The sequence below is a fragment of the Lottia gigantea genome (assembly GCF_000327385.1).
Source record: "Lottia gigantea unplaced genomic scaffold LOTGIsca_22, whole genome shotgun sequence".
NCBI lineage: Eukaryota > Metazoa > Mollusca > Gastropoda > Lottiidae > Lottia > Lottia gigantea.
The window spans coordinates 2,246,108-2,269,390 of record NW_008708555.1 but is presented as its reverse complement, the minus strand read 5'-3'; the positions used below and the strand labels follow the sequence as shown (position 1 = coordinate 2,269,390).

At 32.7% G+C, this 23,283-nt stretch overlaps 3 protein-coding genes across 3 annotated transcripts; 2 read left to right on the top strand and 1 right to left on the bottom strand.

The window, feature by feature from the left end:
- Positions 1-10: 10 nt before the first annotated feature.
- Positions 11-6,620, bottom strand: LOTGIDRAFT_159918 (hypothetical protein; the record flags this gene model as incomplete). Its single annotated transcript, XM_009054607.1, has 14 exons — positions 11-145; positions 341-519; positions 825-911; positions 1,216-1,350; positions 1,565-1,672; positions 1,937-2,123; positions 2,518-2,764; positions 3,152-3,300; positions 3,584-3,683; positions 3,915-4,041; positions 4,165-4,295; positions 4,561-5,792; positions 5,997-6,116; positions 6,555-6,620. The coding sequence occupies 14 exons, from the start codon at positions 6,618-6,620 to the stop codon at positions 11-13; spliced, it is 3,003 nt and encodes a 1,000-aa protein (XP_009052855.1).
- Positions 6,621-7,086: 466 nt separating this feature from the next.
- On the top strand, positions 7,087-14,218 carry LOTGIDRAFT_159917 (hypothetical protein; the record flags this gene model as incomplete). The annotated part of the gene is made up of 14 exons (XM_009054606.1): positions 7,087-7,129; positions 7,612-7,808; positions 8,308-8,484; positions 8,921-9,050; positions 9,626-9,829; positions 10,457-10,608; positions 10,882-11,012; positions 11,203-11,423; positions 11,733-11,987; positions 12,341-12,420; positions 12,733-12,873; positions 13,218-13,429; positions 13,836-13,897; positions 14,136-14,218. The coding sequence occupies 14 exons, from the start codon at positions 7,087-7,089 to the stop codon at positions 14,216-14,218; spliced, it is 2,088 nt and encodes a 695-aa protein (XP_009052854.1).
- A 2,168-nt stretch (positions 14,219-16,386) lies between these two features.
- Positions 16,387-21,165, top strand: LOTGIDRAFT_159916 (hypothetical protein; the record flags this gene model as incomplete). The annotated part of the gene is made up of 9 exons (XM_009054605.1): positions 16,387-16,450; positions 16,959-17,126; positions 17,521-17,705; positions 17,928-18,060; positions 18,605-18,829; positions 19,154-19,300; positions 19,679-19,827; positions 20,077-20,146; positions 20,414-21,165. The coding sequence occupies 9 exons, from the start codon at positions 16,387-16,389 to the stop codon at positions 21,163-21,165; spliced, it is 1,893 nt and encodes a 630-aa protein (XP_009052853.1).
- Between the last annotated feature and the right edge of the window lie 2,118 nt (positions 21,166-23,283).

The following is a 23,283-nucleotide window of genomic DNA, read 5'->3' as shown; positions in this document are numbered from 1 at the left end:
ATAAGAGACTCTAACAAATACATGAAGAGAGATATTGTTGATATTTCCATTCATTGTCCCAGAAGCCTGCACACTGCCAACCACCAGGACCCTTCCATCTTGATTCAGATCCAGATATAACATAGTCTGGTAACAAGTTAGAAAACTGAAATGAAAAACTTTTACTGTGACAGTTCTGAAAATAATTTTGCTACAGACAGAGAAACATGTTACTCTGAGTTTTTCAGTTTGATCTGAGAACACTCAGTATGAAACTCTGAGCAACAACATGTTTCAGATTCGGTTTTAACATTCTATAATAAAATTCAGATAAAAATCCAAGAATCAGAAAAAAACTTACAGGTGATCTAGTCATTGGTGGAATGGTAGGTTTAGCTAATGATATCACATCTTTTAGACCTTCTTTATTACTACCAAATAGAATTAAAGCTAAATTTCTCTGGCCATGAGGAGCTAGGGTGAATAAACCTGTATTGGTTTGGTTGGTGTATTTACAAGTTCCTAAAGTTATACTGTTATCTACAAAACATACAATATTTTAACCAAATATGCCCCAAGTATATTACTCTGATATGAAATGAATCACAATCTTGCAATTCCACGTAAGTTAAATCTTTTGACACATTGTGAAAAGCTACTACTAAAATCTATGGACCTGTGGATAGTGATATCATTTAATGCTGAGTCTAAGTGGAATATCATGCACAAGACATGTTTGAATCTACCACTAAAATCCTATAACACTATAATATTTATATTGGCCCAACAATATGATGTCAGACAAAGAATGCTTAAGTTACTTAAGAAATTGCTCATCTATTTACCTTTTAATCTGACTGGTAATTTTGATAAATAATCACCAGTAAATTTATTTTCTTCTGGTGAACCAAGTAGTATTATATTTTTATTTTCTAAAATCAAGCAGAGACTTACATATTAACCTCATACAATAGTGCTTTTTGATAGCAGGGCTGTTGATTTGACTGTAAATGTCAGTCACTTCTGATTGGAAGGCCATATCGGTTTAGAACTATTTTCATCACAAGAAGCCAGCTGTCGAGGATGTTTCTTGTTGTAATTATTTTCTTTGTAAAGATTGTAGCCGAGTCAGACCTTCTGCAGATGCATAACATTGAACTTAGAGGTTATTAAGTTCTGTGGATTAGAAAAAATAGTTGGTTCTAAAATGTAACTAAAGGCAAGAAAACTTTTTACCTAATTGATTAGCTGTTATCTCAATATCTAATACTATATTAGCTATTGTATCTGATGTTAATAAAAATAAATTGGCTATATATACACTGGATTCTAATAATAATTTATTGATGTCTTCATTATTACCACTAGAACCTTAAATAATACAACAAAATACAACCAATATTTTCCAATTATCCAAATACAGCTGCATCAATTCAAATGAATGTTATAAATTATTCATCCAATAGCAACAATATACAACCAATATTAATTGTCCTTCTAACAGCAATACTAAAACTATCATTATTACAAGGGTTACAAACCTTTCTTAAAATGAGTAAGAATTAAATGGAGTTTGCTAACCTACCAACAACTAGTATAAAATCTTTTTCAGCTATTCTTCTGGCTGGACCCAAATTTTCTGGTCCTCTTTCACCAAGCTTGTAAATATCTTCATGTGTTATAAGCCATTTACCTTAATAAGAAAATATAAACAAGGGTAATCAGTGGAAATAAAATAAATTGCCAAAATCCATTGTTAAGATCTAAACCAGTAAAAAAATTATTACAGTCACCTAAATAAAAGATTAAATCATCCATGTTTGAAAGTGGTATAAACTAAAAGTCAATGACAATTCATTGTGCAATAATCGATACAGAAGCCATATGACTTGCCAGGCTTGGGAATTTAAACTATAGGTAATAACAATTTTATAACTGTTTTGATATGTTGTCTTACCATCACGCAATTTAAAATAATGTAACTGATGTTGGTACATTTGTGAGATCTCTGACTGTGGATAATGTGTATCATCAATGTATATATCATAGTTCTCCCAATCTATCCCACGTATACTAGAATCTTGTAGTTCAAATCTTTTAACATTGGTAGTAATCAGAGTTATCTTCTCACCTTCTTTTTTCACCTAGAGGAAAACAAATGAGTTGCAATGGGGAATGGCGCTTGCACAGTCAATTAGAGCGTTGGGATCTTTAAATTGGGATCTTCAAGTTGGGATCTTTAAGTTGGGATCTTTTAAATTGTTAATGACAACATGTAATGTCATACAATCAATCGTGGGTTCTAATTTTGTAAAAGTATAAAATGTGTAAAAGTTGAAGGAATTAAATTTCACAAACATAATTTAAAAATCTCGGAGCAAAAATTTCATTTTCACTGCATATTAAACATGGATTCAGCCCACAAAATATTCCAGAACGTATGTTGAAAAGTACATATTTTAGAATGATGGTCTTTTGGTATGATGATCAGCCAGATATGAGTGAGAAGAAACCGTGTTGCGAAGAATCCATGCTTACCTTTATATCACTTGTTCTGTAAGGAATAATCTGTTGTAAGATTCTTAAACCTTTTAACCCAGAACCTAAAGCTGGATTTACAGTAGATAAAACAAACTCTGTATCACTGGACTGATATTTAGACCAGCCTTCCTCATTTTCACAATTACCATCGACTGAACAAGATCCTTTCTGATTGGTTAATAGGTGTTTAGTAACAAAGTCTCTGATTGGTTCATCATTGACAGCACCACCATCATTGGTCTTACTGAAAAGAAATTTCTGATTAAGCCATATTGGCATTCAAAACAATTCAACATGAGTTTTTCATATACACTGTATCAGTATCCTAATCTTGTAGTTAGTAAGATTTAATGCCACACATTCTTACCCATCTGAAACACCTATTGCCATCCTGAAATTGAATTTGCCAACTTGACATCCCTTTATATATAAGCAAAGTGATAACGATAAAAAACAAGAGCTTATTAAATGTTAATTAATATTGCCTGCTTAGTTCTCATACTTAGGCAATTAATTTGGCTACTCTAAACAATTGATCTTGTTCATTGCATCTATATTATGTATGCTTGACACAGTGATCCACTAAATATTGGTACCCATGGAGTTGTTGTTTTCTGTAAACATATCCCACCTGGTATCCCACCACCAATGTTCTTTACCAGGTAATTCTGTATATTGAACCTGGACACTAGCTTCATGTAACAGTCTGACCATTCTACGGCTATAATAGGGGTGTACTGTTTTATCTGCAGCTCCTATTCTAACAAACACTGGCATTCCCTGTAAAATGATTTATTTAACATATCATACAGAAGTGTGTTATATATGTCATAGCTTGTTCCCCAAACTCTAATTACACTAGTTTAGTTACTGAATCTTAATACAATTCAAATCTATATGTATTTATTAATACCTAGACTTGAATTTTGTCTAACATGTGTTTCAATTTCTGTTATCTTTATTTATTTCGAGATCCTACAGTTAATTTCATCATCACCAATAAACATAATGACTGGGTTCATATATCCAAGGTTAAAAAATTCAAGATCTGAGGTTCATTTACCTTTAAATTTGAAACATGTTTATCAGCATCATTTTCAGAAATACAGGATTCCATGATTAATTTGACTATTGGATCTGTATGGCTTGTAGATACATCATGTCTGAAAAAACAGGTTTACAGTCAGCGAGACAGTCAAGATAATAAATGGAGATGTGTTGAAAACATAGGCTCAAGAAAGAGAAACATTCGCTCCCTGTGAGAAAATTTGAGATATATAGACTCAAGCGAAGTCCTAACAATGTTTATGAACAATATGAATTCATGACAAAAATGGAAAAATATCTAACGTTCTATAATGTCCCCCTGGCCACTGGAAGTAAAACAAACTCACTTAAAGAATAAATTGCTGTCACCATATTCTTCTTTCTTTATCCATCCCGCTAAACTGACAAGGGCCATAACTCTATCTGGATAATGAGTAGCTATATGCCAGGCTCCATGTCCCCCCATAGAATGACCTGCAAATTCAAACCATACATCAAGTTAATCCTGATTAGACATAAACTTTAGCCTCTACAAGATTGATCTGACAAAATGTCCAGGGCAATAACCTGTTTTACTAGAAATGTGAGCATATATACCTGCTATAATTAAATGTTCTGTATCAACTTTAGGTTTCGTCCATGAGGCTTCTTCGACTAACTCTTTCAGAGCTTCAATAGATCTTAAAGCTGTTAATAAACCAGGACCTTCCCAGTTGTGAGCTCCATGTCTAAAACAAAGTAAAAAATATACTTCTATAAATAAATATGAATACATGTAATTATATAAATCTCTGCAACAATTTCAACAGACATCATAGGCTAAAATTATTACCTTAACATTTTAAACCTTTTGTTAGAGTTTATAAAATTAAAAACTGCAGAGTTAATGTTCATATTGAAGTGCTATGGCTTGCAGCTTACCCTATTGAGTTTAAAGGATTGATTTTTGAAATTTTCTACTTGGAAAACATTTCATGAGAAAAAATTGTTTACCTAGTAGGTGCTAACAACCACATACCATCAACTCCAAAAATAAATTCATCATTGACCATATATTTATAGCTATCAGCTTGGTTCTGTGGTGGGACTGTGGTACCGTGTAATGTTAACATCACAGGGTACGATATTCCCTTACTTTCCCCTATAGGTTTAATAGTAGCAGCATGCTGTATGGATCCATCATGATTCATGAAACTGAAAACCACAGACTGATCAATCCCTCGACATCTTAGATTCATACCCATAGTTTCACTACCTTCTGATGTAGAAATCTTAATTTCAAAATTAATTCCCCCTTCTTTACATGTTGATGTTACTAAGGAATCTGATGATAGCTTGATGATTATTGGCCGAGTCTGTCCAGGTGCTATGGAAACACTAGATTCAATGGCCTTCACCTTTATCATTGAACTCAAACCACCATGTCGTGTAATTTTGATATTTTTTAACCATTTTGTTGGATGATAGTTTGAAACAGGAAGAGTAAAATATCGGCCAAAAATATAACCATCGTATAGATCGGGTAAAAATTTAGGATCTAAAATTTCAAATGTTTTCTTCATGGCTTTGAATGAACATTTGATATTGGCAGCCACTTTAGTTCGAATTGGCACATAAACTGTGTGAACACCACGAGTAAGATGAACAGAAAACCAATATCGTTCTCGATGATAGACATCCCCAGTTAATTGGACATCATTCACATAGAATGTAGATACACCAATACATTGAAATAATAGAGTACTGTCCACATTAACAGCTATATCACCAACTAGCCAGCCTTGCCACTCAGTTATTCCCAGAGAACCAAGGGAGCTAACTAAATCATTCCATGGAATTGAAGGAGAGATTTGTATAATACTTTCTAGTTTTCTCTGTTTAATTTCCATCCATTTTACTTTTGCTTCTGACATCAATTCAGAATAATATTCTTTCCCGGAATATCGAGACAATGAAAGATTCCTGATATCACCATAAACTTGTATTGGATCTCCATCAAATTCTGTTTTTCCGATTGGAAATGGACCCAGAAAATTCCATTCACTGATATACTTAGAGAACTTCCCTTCAAGTTTTGAGGCCTGTTTAAAGCAAAAGTTAGTCTGGGATGTGAATTTTTTCCCTTTTTTATCATATATTGTACCTAGTGCAGACCACATTAAACTATCTTTAGATTCAGTGACAAGATATTTTACAAAACAAACTTCTGGATGATCAACATCTTGCTGAAAATAAAGTGCATTTTAAGAAATAAAACAGTAGAAGTAAATGAAGAAGGTCTGAGCAAATATTAAGCTACGACCAGCAGTCATCATTCTGAAAATAAAGAATTATTCCTCTGAAATGAGTATAAAAATATAAAGAAAAAGTGTACTTTTTGAAATGCAAATTATGAACAATATCCTTAGTTTTCCCAACTGTTAACTTACATTTAAAAATGTCAATCTTTGTTTTTCTATAGCGCGTCTTGTTATTTTTTTTAAAGAACATTCTGTGTTTGCTTTATTTAATCTTTCAACTTCACTTTCTAAAAACTGTTTAGGAGACTTCTGAAATAAACAATGAAAAACAGTGTCTTTGAATATCATCAACTTAGTAATTGTTAATTGTTGAAAAAAAAATCAGTATCAGTCCCAAAAGACAATATATTGTGAGCTCTAAAAGCTGGTAGGTCTACCTCTAATATATGTGTAAGCCTACTAATGCTTTGCTATGTGCAAGAGTAACCAAAGTTAGCTTAGCAATGTCATAAACTGGGTCTAAACCTCACGGTCAAAATATTGACAGGATTTGAAAAGACAACTAGGAACCTAAATGAGGTTACTTTCGTACATGGTAGACCAGTTTAAGCTGTGTTAGGGTGGGTGAGAGAGAGAAATCACAGGAGCCATGAGTTAAAAATATTGCAATCATTTATGTTCTGAAGTCGATGAATTACGTCCCTTGTAACAAATTTGCTGAGAAAATCAATAATTCTAACCACTTACGTATGTCTCTTTCGCATTTAATAAATGCAGCAGTAAGAACTTAGCAAATAATACTATACTCCTCATGATGACAACAATATTATGTTTGCATCTCTGAATAAATATTGAAATACCAGCAAATATCCCATTCAATCATTTGTTATTTATGGTAGACATTTCCTACTTTTCTAAGCTGAAGAGCTCTAACAAGTTTTTACTACCATTGAATTTCTTATTTAGTAAAGTATACATGATCTAATGGATTGGATTATTTATCATATAAATATTTCAATTACATCTTTTAAAATAAATTTCCTAAATAACTGAGGCAAATATGTTTACGACATTTAAAAAAACAAAAGTCTTCTCTTTGGTAGTCAAGTCTCGAATGTCATGCTTGAATTTCTTATGTACTTTCCTTTTTGGATAATGGAGACTATTTATCAGGCGAGTCGATATGACCAATTGACTTGATTATTTATCTTTTGAAGATGCCGGCTAGTTGATAATAATAAATAAATACAAGGTCTATTGACGTATAATTTCTGAAATTATGGAAGATCACGAGCAGTCTCGAAATGCTTGGATCACTAAAGGTAACAATAGAAGTAATTCACTGACTTGACTATTTTTTTTAAAGTATGCAGATATCAAAAGGTGCTTTATAATATTTATAAACGTGTACTAGTGGACATGGGTGAATGTGTTCTGCCGACATTGCCACAATATCAAATTCCCTAAATGTTATATTATGCTCCAAAGCATAGTTTCCATGGATCATGGTCTTGGATGAGCATAAACCAATGCTAATGGCTTTTATAGTCAACGTTGCACCTTAAAAATGTGCTCAACATCTAAATGGTACTAAGCACTAGTTAAAATGGCACCTAATTTGGTCTATTTAGACTATGTAATAGAAAATTGCCCGTCATCTGTTGATAGAGATAGTGATAAACAGTTACATCCATTTATACTAGATAACTAGCCTGGGCTAAACCTTATTGTGTAGTAGTTTAATTTTCTTTAATTGTCAAATTGCTTGTTTATTTTATTCCTCTGTAAAATCATTTTGTTAAAGATGATCCGAAGTTGGTATCGGGTAAACATAAAGATATGTTTGATGATATATTAGATGATAGAAGACATTCCAGTGATTTCAGATGGTTTACTAGATCCCGAGATGTACCCAATTTTAAACTGAATAAACCACGATCACCAGATGAGATTAAAGAACATGTAATGAACAGTGATAGAGTTAAATATGCCATTGAACAGGTTGGTTCCTATCAAAGTCTTTTGACCCTTTTACTGGAAACAATTGTCAGCAATGAAAATAAGGAATAAAAGGTTTTCTGTCCAATAGACTGATGTCACCATTTCTAAGCTTGTTTTTTTTACATTTTTCACACATTCATACTTCTCACTTCTTGTAATTTATGCTTTAAATAGTTGATTTAAACATATTGGTAGTATTTGACTAGAGGATAATGTAAAATATTGACCTCTTTTGAAGATATTAGTCCCAGTCTTTCAGTTATTTTCAAAAAGCATGCCATAGTTTGTAAAGAGGCAAGGTGAATTCCTCTCTTTAGTGATATTATTCATGTGTATTAAGATTGAGAATCATATAGGCACATTGATATATGATAAATCTCCTGGCACATTAAATTACAAACTCCTAGATAATGATATATCAATGATTTCTGCTGCTCTTAATGAACAATTGTGACTATTATATTTTTTCTGAAGCCCATGATTATAATTTATATTACAGGTCTGTAAAGAAAGCAATCTACCATTATCTGAAGTCACTATTCAAGCTAAATCTATCCTGGACGAAATGGCGCATAATTTACGTCTAGGAGCTGTCAGATCATTCGCCTATTTTCTGATTAAAGCTATGAAGAAATTATTTAAAAGAATATATGTAAATGATGAAGGTGTACAGAAGGTGAGGCTATTGTTACTAATTCTTGCTGGGTCTTGTTTGTCTATTTCTTATTAACTAATCTTTTTTAGGAATTCAAACGATTTTTTAGCCTTGGTGTGTTTATTGAGAAAATTAAAGCTTCCATTTGCATCATGTTGTGATTTGAGAAAAGCTTAACCAGGTGATAATGTTGCTATCTCAAAAACTATTTGGCTTGAATGCATTTTGCCATGAGCCTGAGATGTCATAAGCTCACAATATTTAAAAGCTACAAAACCACCTTTGTATGTCTTTAATTATTTAATATCCATGTTCTGAATGGAGGAAATTTTGCAGCCAGCAGACTATAACAACTGAAGTAGCCAATCTCTTTTTATTGCCTGTACAATGAATCTCTGTGTTAACTTGTGAATTTGAAATTTTGCAATCCTGAGTTTACTTTGGACTTGTTTTGTAGGTTCGTGAGATAATCAAAGACTACCCAGTACTAGTTATGCCTACTCACAGGAGTTATTTAGATTTTTTATTAGTTTCCTTTATATTCTATAATTATGATCTTCCTCTACCAGCTATAGCTGCTGCCATGGGTAAGGAGATTGTTTTTTAGTTATTTTGTGCATAAAGGAAGGAAGGAAGGAAGGAAGGAAAATTCCCTGTAAAACAAGAAGAGAACTTTCAAACTTTATTACAGTTGGTTTTCTCAGATGGAAAGTATAAGAAGAGTCCATTGTGATTAAGCCCAGTGTAAACAATTTAATGAATAGATCAGACCTATTGCCAAAATGACATGACCAAAAATTTATTAGCATGTTAGACTAACATCTGTACACGTGAGAAAAAAAAATCTGGAGATTTGCCTTGAAAAAAATCTGTAGATTTGGTGAAAAGTCAGGAGATTTTTTCAAAGTGCGTAAATTCATGATTTTGAAACTCGAAATTGATTATTTATTTTTTTTGAAATAAACCTTAAGCCTTGTAAATTAATAAAACTTAGCAGCCAAATAACACTAACAGTTAGTGTGACTATCTATTTAAAAAATTGTGAAAATAGAACTGATCATGTTGTAGCTGCCAATATACCATCTTCATGGCTAAAATATGCTGATATTTATATCCAAACTAACCCTGTGGAGAGATATACTGATTCTTTATTTTATTTTAGATTTTATGGGTATGAAATTCTTTGGATGGTTATTAAGAAATTGTGGAGCGTTTTATATCCGAAGAAGTTTTGGTGATGATCAGTTATATTGGGCTGTATTTACCGAATACGTTCAAACACAGATAGCTAACGGTGATAATCCTGTATCGTTCTATGTTGAAGGAACGAGGAGTAGAACACAGAAATCATATGCACCACGATTAGGTATGTAAATGGGTATATATTTGTGAAAAGCAATGGATATTTCAAAAGGCTATATTTTGAAAAATGTATATTGGATGTTGTGCTAGAACTTAACTTTAAAATAATCTTTAAAATGAATACCGGAAAGAAAAAATGCAATTTATAAACAAGTTATTGGGTAGTGTAGGTATTGATTATCCTCATAATCTGACATTATATCAGATTTTGTAATTTTAATCTCTATTTTATATCTATGTAACATTGACACAATTAAAACAAATATCACTTATCTTAGTTTAGAATGAAGGTCAGTTGATGAGAATAGACTGATAAATAGTGCACACATCATGTATCATATATTATATTGAACTATAATTGAAGGTCAATGACACTATAGTTATCTATAACTATATTAACCTTGTATTTAAAAAAAAAAACAAGTATCACAACAGAGCCCTCTTGAGTATTTTGTTTATCAAAACGTATCTGAAGGCAAAAAGCTTTTCATCAAATCATACAATTATCAGCAAATAACTGAACTCAATAATGTTGTATAATAGACAAATAATTGATTCTTCAAGAATAAACATAATCCACAACCTAACTTAAACAATGGAGACATACAATATTATAATGTATATTTTATAGGAATGTTACAAGCATCATTAGAAACATATTTTAAATCTCATACACCAGATATAATGATAATACCTATCAGTATAAGCTATGATAGAGTGTTAGAAGAAAGTCTTTATGCGTATGAATTATTAGGTGTACCTAAACCTAAAGAATCTACTTCAGTAAGTATGATATAATATGGACTATTAATAAGGTTTGTCTAACCTAATCTGTATTGCCAATGTAGAACTAGTTTTTGCATGTCTCATCTCATCCAATTGTGGCACAGAAACCAAACTATTCTTTGGAGTTATTGGAGAATATATAGCCTAACAGAGGAAGTCTTTCATTTGATAGTTGCAAAGATTGAACTGAAGGAGATTGCTTTCCTCATTAGCACAAGGATCAGAATAATTTGTTAGTTTAAATAAAGTTTGTTGTTTTCATTTAAACAGGGATTATTAAAAGCAAGAAGTATACTTCAGGAAGATTTTGGATGTGTTCACATGTTTTTTGGTGATCCTATTTCTATAAGACAATATTCTGATGGTAAAGTTGATAGAAGTTCACATAATTTAGCTCCCAGGTAAAGTGACATTTTTCAATCAATTTTCTGCAATTTGCACCGTACACTAATACACAGAAAGGTATTGGTAATGGCATATGTTTCAATCCATATTTATGACATTCATGGCTGAAATAAGTCTTTTTGTTGAAATATGTGCATCCTGTAGGAATTGCAAATTTGATAAAGATTTTTCTATGATATATTGTAGATATATAGCTAGTCTGTCACAAGAAGAACAAGAATTAATCAGAAGTTTAAGTCATCATATTATATTAAAACATCAGAAGAACATGGTTATCTCCCCCTGGTCATTGATTGCTAGTATTTTAGTACAGTGTAAAGAAGGTATCACTATATCACAGTTAATAAAAGAAGTAGAATGGCTCAAAAGACAAGCCTCTAGTATTGGTGGATATATTGACTGGCCTGGTAAGTTTCCTGCAAGTTTCTTTGTAGCAATGATGGTTCTTTTGATTAATGCAAGTGAAATAGGTGACCTATGTTTGGATGACCTGTCAAAATAGTCAGACCAAGTGGGGAGAACATGAAGGTCAGATGGGCCATGGCCCCCAAGTAACCAGACTGGCCAGACTGTAAATATTGAGAGGGGAACATCCGGTGAAACATTTAAAAAAAAAAATGGTCACTTTCTATAATGTGCTCCCCAATGTGTTTTAAAGGTAAAACATTGCGCACTATAATCACAAATATACAGTATCTATCTGGTTTCTATTGTAGGTAATGAAACTGCTGAAGCTGTTACCAGACATAGTATAGCATTACACAGTAATATAGTACGAGTTAGTGAGGAAGATATAGTAGAGTTATTACATATACCAAGGGTATCTACCAATAAAACAGACCCATTATTTCAGACTGCAGCTCAACATATAATGTTATCACTGTATCGTAATCAATTGATGCATATCTTCGCTAGAGTTGCAATTATATCTAGTATATTAAACGGCTGTAGAGAGTCCACATTGTCAATAGGTAAATGAATATTAATTAAATAGCCCTCAAAATTAAGCCTTGGCAGAGCTAAATGTCATATTAAGAACTTTTGGATTTTTAATATTTGAATTGCCATACTAGGTTTGGAAGATCAATACAGATTATTATTTTAAGTACCCCTCCTCTTTGTAATAAAAAATAGTATTATTCTTGGAATTATGGAATCCATTTATATAGTAAACCTTCATTAATTTTGCTGTAGAAACTACTGTAACAATATTTCGCTTTGAGAAGTCTTCTGATCCATCATTGGACAATACAAGACTATTCCAAAACATCAATTTTATACCCTGTAAATAGAGGACCAGTTGTCAATATATCTTCTTTTACAGATGATCTGTATACAAGTTACACATTTCTAGAGACTTTGTTAAACAGAGATTTTATATTTCAACCAGGGCATTCTAAAATAGTAAGTATTGTTTTGTTCTTTTCTTGGTTTTTTATATATATTCACTGCATTGTAGATTAGTGTACCATGGTTTGTAAATTGTGGTTTTATTCATGTGGTTGAGCACTTTAAATGTTCTGGCACATTTTATTCCAAGTTAGTTTAAGTGGTATTGGACACATATGATATATTTGCATGGGCTTTATTCCTATTTATTTTATTCCTATAATGAATAGAATGCTTGTGCTATGTTTGTGAATGTTTATAACTATAAGTTTTCTTCTCTAAAAGTTGATGACTTGTTCATTATTTAATGTGTATGATATTTTTCAGGATTTTGAACAGGCATTATTAACTCTGACCCATAGTTGTGGTGTAATAGTTGAAAATAAACAGGTTTTAGTGGAGAAATCTGTAAATAAACATACTACTTACTTTAGTCAGATGTTTGAACCTTTCTTAATAGGTTATTGGGTGAGTAGTTTATCTTTTATTTGGGAATCGTTTACATTTATGATTAAAAAACGTCAAGTCATTCAAATGGGACCATTAAATGAGCCCTTGCAGTTTGTGCCTATTAAAGATCGGTCTGAAATGATATTTCCCATCATATTTTTTTCACATATTTGACTTGATTCTCCTTATAATTTGTCCATAGCAATTATAAACATATACTTCTATAAAGGTCAATAAGAAAACATTGTTTCTTATCTTGAGTGGAATTTAAAACTAGAATACTTTTATATCAGCAGAGTGGCACATCTGAGCAATCCTTATGCCTTCTATATATTTCATTTCTATTATTTGTTTATTTTCAGATTCTGTGTCGTTATTTATTATCAATGGATCCTAATGTTCATGGTAAACCATTATCTAAACCTCCAAAATCTATTATAAAAGATGCCCAGTCATTGAGTGCTAGATTAATAACTGAAGGTGTGATACGACATTATGAAGTTCTCTCTCTAGACATGATGAACAATGCTTTGAACTCTTTTTATTTTATGGGTGCTGTAAGAAAAGAAAAAAGGTAACGTTAATTGTTTAGTCAGCATTTTTTGACCTCAATGAATTATTTCAGAATTCCTTTAATCTTATGTTATTTAGAAATTATCTCACAAAATTCAAACTAAATGTTTTTTTTTTAACCTAAACCAAGTTTTCAATTACACAGTAAACATGCTGAGCAAGTACCATACTACAGCTTAGTTTATCTTACAGTATCATTGTATCATCAGATGCACCTAATTTAATGTCAATGGGAAAATATTTCAAGGAATTTATGCCTTTACTGTGCAGGAGACAAGTCACATGATGCCTACTTTAAACCTACAGAAAATATCATATTGCGTACCAGTTCAATATTGTTCTAAGAAGAAACACCAGGCTGAGGTTGATGAACTTCTACACCGTTTAACTTGTATGTTATATTTCAGAGATGGTATAACCTATATGTATCCAAGTATGACACCTCTATCACAAATTACACAGCAACTAGGTTTGTATATTATATTAAATATACAGTCCAGAGCTATCATCAGTTGTCTATGCTAGTGTGTAAAAAGTAGTGGTCATAAGTTTACAAGCGGGCAGTTGATCACACATAGTACATGGCATGTATTAATATAATAACATTTTATTTAATTAAAATTATTTTATTTTAATGGTATTAATTAATTAAAACTATTGTATTTTATTGGTAATACTATATTTTATTAAAACTATTTTATTTTCAGTAAAATGTGTAGATGTTCCACCATTACCCAGTGTTAGTATTAATGTTGATGCTAAAACAGTGACAGTAAATGCCAAATTATAAACAGAACAGCTCAGCAATTCAAAACTGACCAGCCTGATACATGTCAACCTTACAACCTCATATCATTATAAACTTAACTACAATAGCCACCTTTCTTGTATCATTGAAGATATTTAATTGGGTTGTGCTTGAGGGAATACAGCCAATCAGAGCCAGAATGTCTGTAAACAAAAAGCCATAATGTTTACAGTCTTTTTGTCAAGAGCTTTGATTGGCGGTAAACAAAAGCCATAATGTTTACAGTCTTTCTGTCAAGAGCTCTGATTAGTTGTAAACAAAAGCCATAATGTTTACAGTCTTTCTGTCAAGAGCTTTGATTGGCTGTAAACAAAAGCCATAATGTTTACAGTCTTTCTGTTAAGATCTCTGATTGGCTGTAAACAAAAGCCATAATGTTTCTGTCAAGAGCTTTGATTGGCGGTAAACAAAAGCCATAATGTTTACAGTCTTTCTGTTAAGATCTCTGTTTGACTGTATTGGCTCTGATACAAGAAAGGTTGCTAATGAAGTCAAGGTATAAGTAATAGCTTGACATTGTAAAGATATATGTAGTATTATAAAGCTGAAAACAGCTACTAGAAACTGCCAATTAAAGCCAGATAGTAATATAATGTCTAAAGTTGACTAGTTGACTACGCAAAACTTACAATAGGCCTTAATATAAATACATGTGGCAAAGTCAGCTTTCAGCTGTTCGATTAAATAAAGTCAGAAGTGTAGTTGAAATTGGATGGCCATATATTTGACTCTCATAAAGCATTATAGTAAGTTATTGTGACAAATTTTGAGGAACTGTGAGCTTTACAGGATGTTCTTTTTAAACATGACAAATAATACTCTATATTGTGGCAGCCTGAATTGACATCCAATATTTTATATCGAATATATGTGGCATTATTTTTCACATATAATTAGCCTATATGTATTTTATTATAGATAATCTGAAATCCTATTAATCTAGTTAGGATTTGAGGCCCTTTTCATAAAAAAAAATTCTGACGTTTTGGATATTTTTTTTGTGAATAGGTCCTGTTTTTGACATGTTTTTTTCTCTGTTTGTTGCTATTTGTAATATATTTCATGTTATTTATTTTGACAAGCGTGTTATATTTTGTTAACAAACTCATTTTATGTTAATGTATTTTTAAACAAATAAACTATGCAATAGATGTTTTATTGTTTGAGTATCAGCAGCTTTGTTGCTTAGTCCAGTTAATATAAACCGTCTGTTATATTTGAGGGCATCTTCACAATGTCAACCAATAAGGACCTTCGGCTTATACCTTGACTTGACTTGAATAGCTTTGATTCCACCAACGCCATTGCACATATTTAGCAAAAGCGTTAGCGTTCTTGTCTCTGGTATATAATTATATACTCGTAAGAATAATGAAATTGCGGTGCGAAATTATTCAGACTTTTTACACCTGAAATACACGAATTATACATCGTAGTTCAATCATTCATCAATTCTCGGTAGATACCGAAAAGATGCAAATAATACTTTCAGGGTAAACTGTTGTGTATTCAGTGTCCTACCTCTTCTTCCTTTTATATGGGATATAATGATCATTGCGAACTGACAGCATTTTAAAAATGCAGAGCCACCCCCTCTCTCCACAGACACGTCATTGCATATATGAAGCAAACAAAAACAGGGTCCAGATCGCGTATTTTCGAAACGATCTTAGCTCTACTTAAGATGCAATAGGGTCTGGCTTCTCAGATATGTTAGCTCTTAGATCGTTTGGAGAAAACGTGGTCAGGATATATCTTGGTATCTCAATATTTATCCGTATATATCATTGATATCATTGGTAATGTACACTTACTTTCAGCAATACTGTCACTAATGCGAGTCTTCCGCCTATGATTAATCTTGAATCTCAAGTGTAAGAATTTCAGTCATATGTATACAACTAACCCTATTTATAACCCTTTTGAAAACAGTCTTTACAAGCTAATCGGTGTGAAAGGTACAAAAAAAGCCTACCGTCATTCGAAATATATTACTATCGAACAATAATATTGTATTGACAAACCTTTATTGTACCCTGTGATCACAATGTTACTTTAGGTGTAAGAATTGAAAAGCGATTACGATAGTCGGTCAACCTAATAAATTACATAAAGACTGAAAATGTAACCTATTATATCCTATCGACGAAATGGCAAAAGGATCTGTTAAAAGTTGTGTAATATCTACCATAATCGCGATCATTTTGCTTGAAGGTAAGAATAACTTTTGGTTACTATTACCCCTTAAAGACACTGACGATAGTATTTTCAGTGGCGTTTCTACCCCTCTCCTCCTATCCTGAATTTCAAATTAATTTCTTAAATGCTTGGTGCTGTTTGCTTCTCTGGACTATTCTTTTGACGTACCAAGCCCCCTCCTATTGATTACCAGAATCGCCACTAGGTAATATGATTACCCTATATTCTGTTATGCAGGCCCCGTTGCTACAGGGGGAGGAGGGCAAGGAGATTGCCCCTCTGAAAAACCCTGACAACCGACCAATTCCAATACCGCAACACAATATTATACACGGCCTGCAGTTATACCAATGTAGGCTAACTTTTATAATGCTGTCAGTTCGCAATTAACATTGTATTGCTAATAAAGGGAAGAAGAGGTAGGACACTGAATACCAAACAGTTAACCCTGATAATACTCGCAGCTTTTCGGAAACTGCCGATAATTGATGAATCATTGAACTTCGAAATTCGTCTATTTCAGGTGTAAGCAGTCTTAATAATTTCTCACCATCATTTGATTATTTCCCCACGAATGTATACATACCCGAAACAGCAACGTTCGGTGATATTATATGGAGATGTAACGCAACAGATGGTGATGACTCGTCGACACCAGCAGGCCAACTCAGATATCAGATGAACACAAATGGTTAGATTTTCTATTCAGGCAATCTATTTTAACTTAGAACCTTTGTCAGATCCATGTGTTAATATTTAGACAAATCTTACTCAGTATATTATTTGGTCTGAAAAGGGTTCGAAGGAATTATGGCGATGGAGCTTGAGCTCCATCAACTACTGAAACACATATTTATATGACTATATCCTTTCTAATTAAAAAGTGAGTTTGCTTCCCCCAAGTAATTTGCGTAAACAAAGCAATGATCGGGGTAAATCTAAGCTTACATGGCTTTGGTTTAGTTACGGCTCATGTATCGGGGTTTGAAAATTCTCTATTTGTAATAAAAAAAAATAGGTTTTAGATTAAAAATTATAGAGTCGAGTGGGGGCCAAGATTCAAACAGATTTTCCCTTTATTTCAGTTTTTGTGCCGAGATGGGTACTGGACAGTGGATATTGTATAATGTATCTCAACACTAAATTAGATTATGAAAGCCAATTAACGCATACATTACGAGTGGTAGTACGAGATCTGGATCCAACAGCACCACGAAGTACTACAGGAACAATGACCATTCATGTTAAAGATACCAATGATAATCACCCGGTATGTAAATCCCTAATCTAATAAAAATAACATCGGATTTCGCTATCCTACAACTCGACTGTGCTAATAAGCAGATCATACATGCCACGATTTGATTGGTTTAAAATAATGTCATTAGATAGTGACTTAGGTAGAAAACTTGTTAGATTACATTCTAGCCAAAAAGAAATTTGTTATGAAAAAATGTTTTCATTTTCTAATACGTATATATATTTGTTATAGGTATGTACGGAGTATAATCGAGTGTTATATGTATCGGAAGATACAGCTGTGGGTACAGTTATTGCCAAGGCAGTCTGTAGTGATAGTGATAGAGATAAATCTACTCATGGAAAAATTCTTTATAAAATCTCAGGTTTGAATGTAGTCTTTGTCAGGTAGTCCCAAACTTTTTGATTTAAAGGCTACCTAGTTTTTTGTAGACAGTCGAAAAATTACCATAGCAATAGTCGTCCTGTCTTTATCTTAAAGAAATACAGTCGACATGATATTTTGAAATGGAAAAGATGAAATTTTGTGTAATTTTGGCACAGGGCATTGTAAAACCAACACGCTTTTGTGTGATTTCTGTAGGCCTTTTTGCCAATGTCTTGAAGACATAACAACTTACACAGTTGTCCGACAAACCAGTAAAGTTCTTCAGTCGTGATATACAAATGAGATTTCATCACGGTAACAATAGGGAGAAACATAGGGAGAAACCACAACGTCAGACGTATAATAACAGATAACAGATAATTAGTATTTAGATATCAACCCCGACAATCAAACATGCCTGTAGTTGACGAGATCTTGGGGATAGCTTTTTGAGAATTGATTTTTGATAATCTACCGAAATTGTTGTGTTATTTGTATCTATTGGAATAACACTTGCTAAATCACTTGAAAACATTTTGTAGATTCAAACATTGTTGAAGTGAATGATAGATTTGAAATCTTACCGGATGGTTCTGTAAATCTCAAGAAACAACTGGATTATGAGAGAGTGAAGTTTTATGTATTAACAATAGATGTTTATGATAATGGTGGATCAAATTCTCTAACAACAAGTATAACATATAATATACAAGTTAAAGATATAGATGATAATAAACCAACCTGGTCAACCAACCCATTAACTGTCTGTAAGTATAGCCGTACGGCTCTACAAATATCGTGAGAAGTCCATATTATTGCTACGTACTCTTATGAATGTGATCCAATGTTGCACAGTGTCGTGATTAAATGCATAAATGCGATGTAGTCAAAGAGATATGAATTTTGCAATGGATTTTATAAAAAAAACTTAGCGATTACCATCAAGTGCTTGTACAAACTGCGGGAAACAGCACCACATACCACAATATCTACTTGCACTGTGGAATTACCCTTCCTAGGGATGTAGTGGCAAACTAAGTTGTATGCATGTCTATGATTAGTTCCATTCTTTGAATGTTTTTATTCTACAGATGTTCAAGAATCAGCTGCTCTAGGAACTGGGGTGTTTACTCTCACTGCTATTGATGCAGATAAACCATTGACAGCTGCCAGTACAATAAAATATGGTATCAAAACACCAGCTGTACCAGATTGGTTTGGTATCGACAGTCAGACAGGTACAACTTCATCTATTTCAGCTATTATATCTTTATGTATGTGCTGGGTCCTTATTCTCCAAAATTTGATTAAGATAAAATCCAGATTTTAGAAAATATACAGTAATTGATTGTATAATAAAATCGATTTAAGTGTTTGACCAATCAGATGACTGGAACACTGAAATCATCTTAAGTTACGTTTTTAAGAATAAGGCCCCTGTTGGCAGTTGTGAAAGAACATTGTGAAAGCAGGGTCCGAAGCAAGGACTATTCTATCAAAGTGCTGTTAGCTAAGTAATGTTTTGTTAGTTTTAACAATGATGAAAATTTTCAGGTGGTATAGACTTGTACTGTGCTATCTTAGTCTAACCTAACAATGTTGGTACTGTTTTACAGGTGTTGTGTATGTCAAGGGAATTCTAGACCGACACATTTCACCATGTGTTACAATGGAAGTGTATGCTTATTCTTCTAATAAGAGTAATGATCGCAGCGAATTAGTGGCTGATATTAGACTAACTGATGGGATTACTACATCTAAACAAGTGAGTTATATAATCCTATTTCAGCGCTGCAGACATTCGTGGTTGACAAACAAAACAAATATTGATTGACCCTCTTGTCGTTTAACACAACAAAAACCCCACATAACTATGCGTCTCTGGTCAGATTTGTAATTTAACTGGAAGATATAAAACAATTAACTTGTAGATTGACACAATGACAGTTTACTGTGGTCGAAACAACAAGTCCGGGTAACATGGTATGGTTACAAAAATTAGATTTTCTTTCAGAGCTGTGAGGTAATTAAGGATGTAACCACAAAATCTACTGTGACCGATCCGGAAACATCAACATATACCTGTAAGTTCATTGTTAAATTTAATATTTGACAGTAGTCAAACCTGTTAGATCAGATCTGAATATTTCAGAATTACCAAAACAACAGTAGCAAATCATCTGATTTATCCAGACTAGTGGACAAAACACAAATGACTGATAAATCGTTCAAGGGACGGTATATTTCTAACACCTTAGTAAAACAGTATACGATCAGTATATTTGAAGCCTATCAGAGGATGAGCATCTGCATATTGTTTACTAAAAGATTACATTGTTTTTGAATTACAGCTTCAAAAGAACCAAGTGTATTAACAACTGTAACTGAAAAAGCAATTGTAACTACAAAACCAACTGAAAAACTAACTTCAAAACCAACTGTAAAAACAACTGTAACGGCAAAACCAACTGTAAAAACAACTGTAAAAACAACTGTAACGGCAAAACCAACTGTAAAAACAACTGTAACTGAAAAACTAACTGTAAAACCAACTGAAAAAGCAACTGTAACTACAAAACCAACTGAAAAACTAACTGCAAAACCAACTGAAAAACTAACTGCAAAACCAACTGAAAAAGCAACTGTAACTACAAAACCAACTGAAAAACTAACTGCAAAACCAACTGAAAAACTAACTGCAAAACCAACTGAAAAAGCAACTGCAAAACCAACTGAAAAAGCAACTGCAAAACCAACTGAAAAAGCAACTGTACCTACAAAACCAACCGAAAAACTAACTGCAAAACCAACTGAAAAAACAACTGCAAAACCAACTGTAACTGCAAAACCAACTGAAAAAGCTACCGCTAAAGCAACTGTAACTGCAAAACCAACTGAAAAAGTAACTGTTAGTGCCAAACCCTACGTTAGTGAGAAACCTATTGTGAGTAAAAAGCTAAAAGGTGATGAAGTTGATAATAACAATGAGTTTTTGAAAGGATTTGGAACTGGTATTGGTTCAACTTTAGCTTTCTTAATTATCATTATACTGGTAATAGTCATTATCTACAAGTACAGAAAAATGCGTATATATAAAATATAGACACTCATTTTGGCTTCACACACACTTTCAATTTTTATTATCATTTAACATGGTGCAAGAATGGCCTGTGGCTCCCATGGAAATTTTGTGGCCCGTGCTCGACCCTTCACCTGATGCTTTCTAGAAACGCCACTGGATAGTGTGAATTTGCAATATCTGGCGTTCATGTCTCAATGATTTGACACCCTTCCGTCTTAAAATATTCAATGAATGACATTGTCATCGATACTTATATTTTATAGTGTTTGATATCGTGTTTTGGGGGTAAAACAATGTATAATTTTTGGAAAGTCGTCCTATAAAAGGATTGAAAATGATACGTAGTCTATCATTTACATTAAGGGACGAAGATACTTCTAATCTTTCCAATAACCTTAGCGTTATTAACCTCTATCATTGGAGTATTCAGTGTTTAATTGTAATCACAATTAATATCAGTTGAGGATCTGTTAGAAGGAAACTCGATGGCGTTATTTCCCAAGATATACAGTAAAGGGAAATAGTTGGTCAGTCATTAAGTAACAAATACAAATTGTCCAATATATAGAAGACATTATCTAATTCTGTGTGACGGTTTTCAATGTTATGATCGGTAACCAATAGTGTTCACGAATTCTTGCACTATAGGTTATAAAACTAAGTGTAATATTAATACTATAATAAATGCACTTTAAAAATTATTCATATTGTATTTTATTACATTTTATTGTATTGTTTAATAAATCATTAATTGTTTTGTATTTATTGTATCGACTGGTAATAATGTTTCGTTTTATGTATTTTTGGGCGGATTTGATATTGTAAAGATCTCTACTTGGTCTGGTATTTATTTATTGAATTAGATCACAACTGAAATAAAAACTGTGGCGCAACTGAGATATACACTGTGGCGAATGTCTAGGGACAGGCTCAACATTTTGACATATTTGGTACTGGGTTTGTCTACTCCATTTTGAAGACCCCATAAAGCAAATTTAAGTTATTTCATTGTGGTCTGAAGCTTCGTTTTCCCAATTCATCCAGTGCAGCCAAGGGGCAATTATACTTTAAAAATTCTTCATATTATATGACTCTTACAAATCTCTTCAATTTAGATATTTCATTTAATTCCATGGCCTATTATTTATCATGTCCCGGGTATTCGTCTACAAATATTTACCCCAGAATCCCTTATAAAATATATAGTCTTGCTCAATGGTCGTCGGCTGAATTGTCCACGTTTGTAGATGCGAGTTGCACCCCTTCGCAAGAAATTTTTTTTTTTTTACGCGAGAATATTTTTGGAGAGATAACGTTCTTTAACTCCAGTGGACGCTATCAGGTGCAAATTGTGTTCGAGCGGTGCGTTTTGTCGTATATTCGAATTGTTTATTAGATTTGGTAACATGGGTCTTAACCCGTTGTCTGCATCATCACTTATACCATCCAATGGCAAAACCCAATAAGTCACATTTCGGTCAAGCGTGAGATTTTTTTTTGGTTTTGAGTTGCGAGATACCACCGCATTCATTTTACTGGTTCAAAAATTGTTCTTATTTCATATCTGCGCCCCTTATTTCATTAATATTTATTGTTTTTTCAAAGAAAGAAATCAGCAAATGAGTCCTTGTCTGTTTTATTTTGACATTTAAAACCCTTTCCCTCGGTATGTGGATTTAGAATATCATAAAAACCATGTTTTATCCTATACGTAGCAGTCTGAGTAACGAAGACACTGATCCATACCTTCCTCAATAAGTAAATGTAATTTTTATGAAGTAGTAATTGCCAATAGCCATCCGTGAAATCCGATCTAATTTTGAACATAAATCAGAACCACAACAACAACAACTTTGTGATATAAAGAAGACCTTTTTTCATGTCATATTTGAAATCTACACTCAAAACTCCATATCATTCTGTTTATTTCATTTAGGAAGAATATACACGTTTGCATTCGTAGTCTTGGACCAATACCAGGTCAATAACTTGAACCTGTACCTGATCCATGTAAATGTTTTCATTCAGGTAGGGCGTAGTATCTAAGTCGTAAATATTACCCATCAAAAGCCATAATATACTACGAAATACATAAAATTGGTTTAATAACCCCTTTTCGTACAGGACCTAACCAGTTCG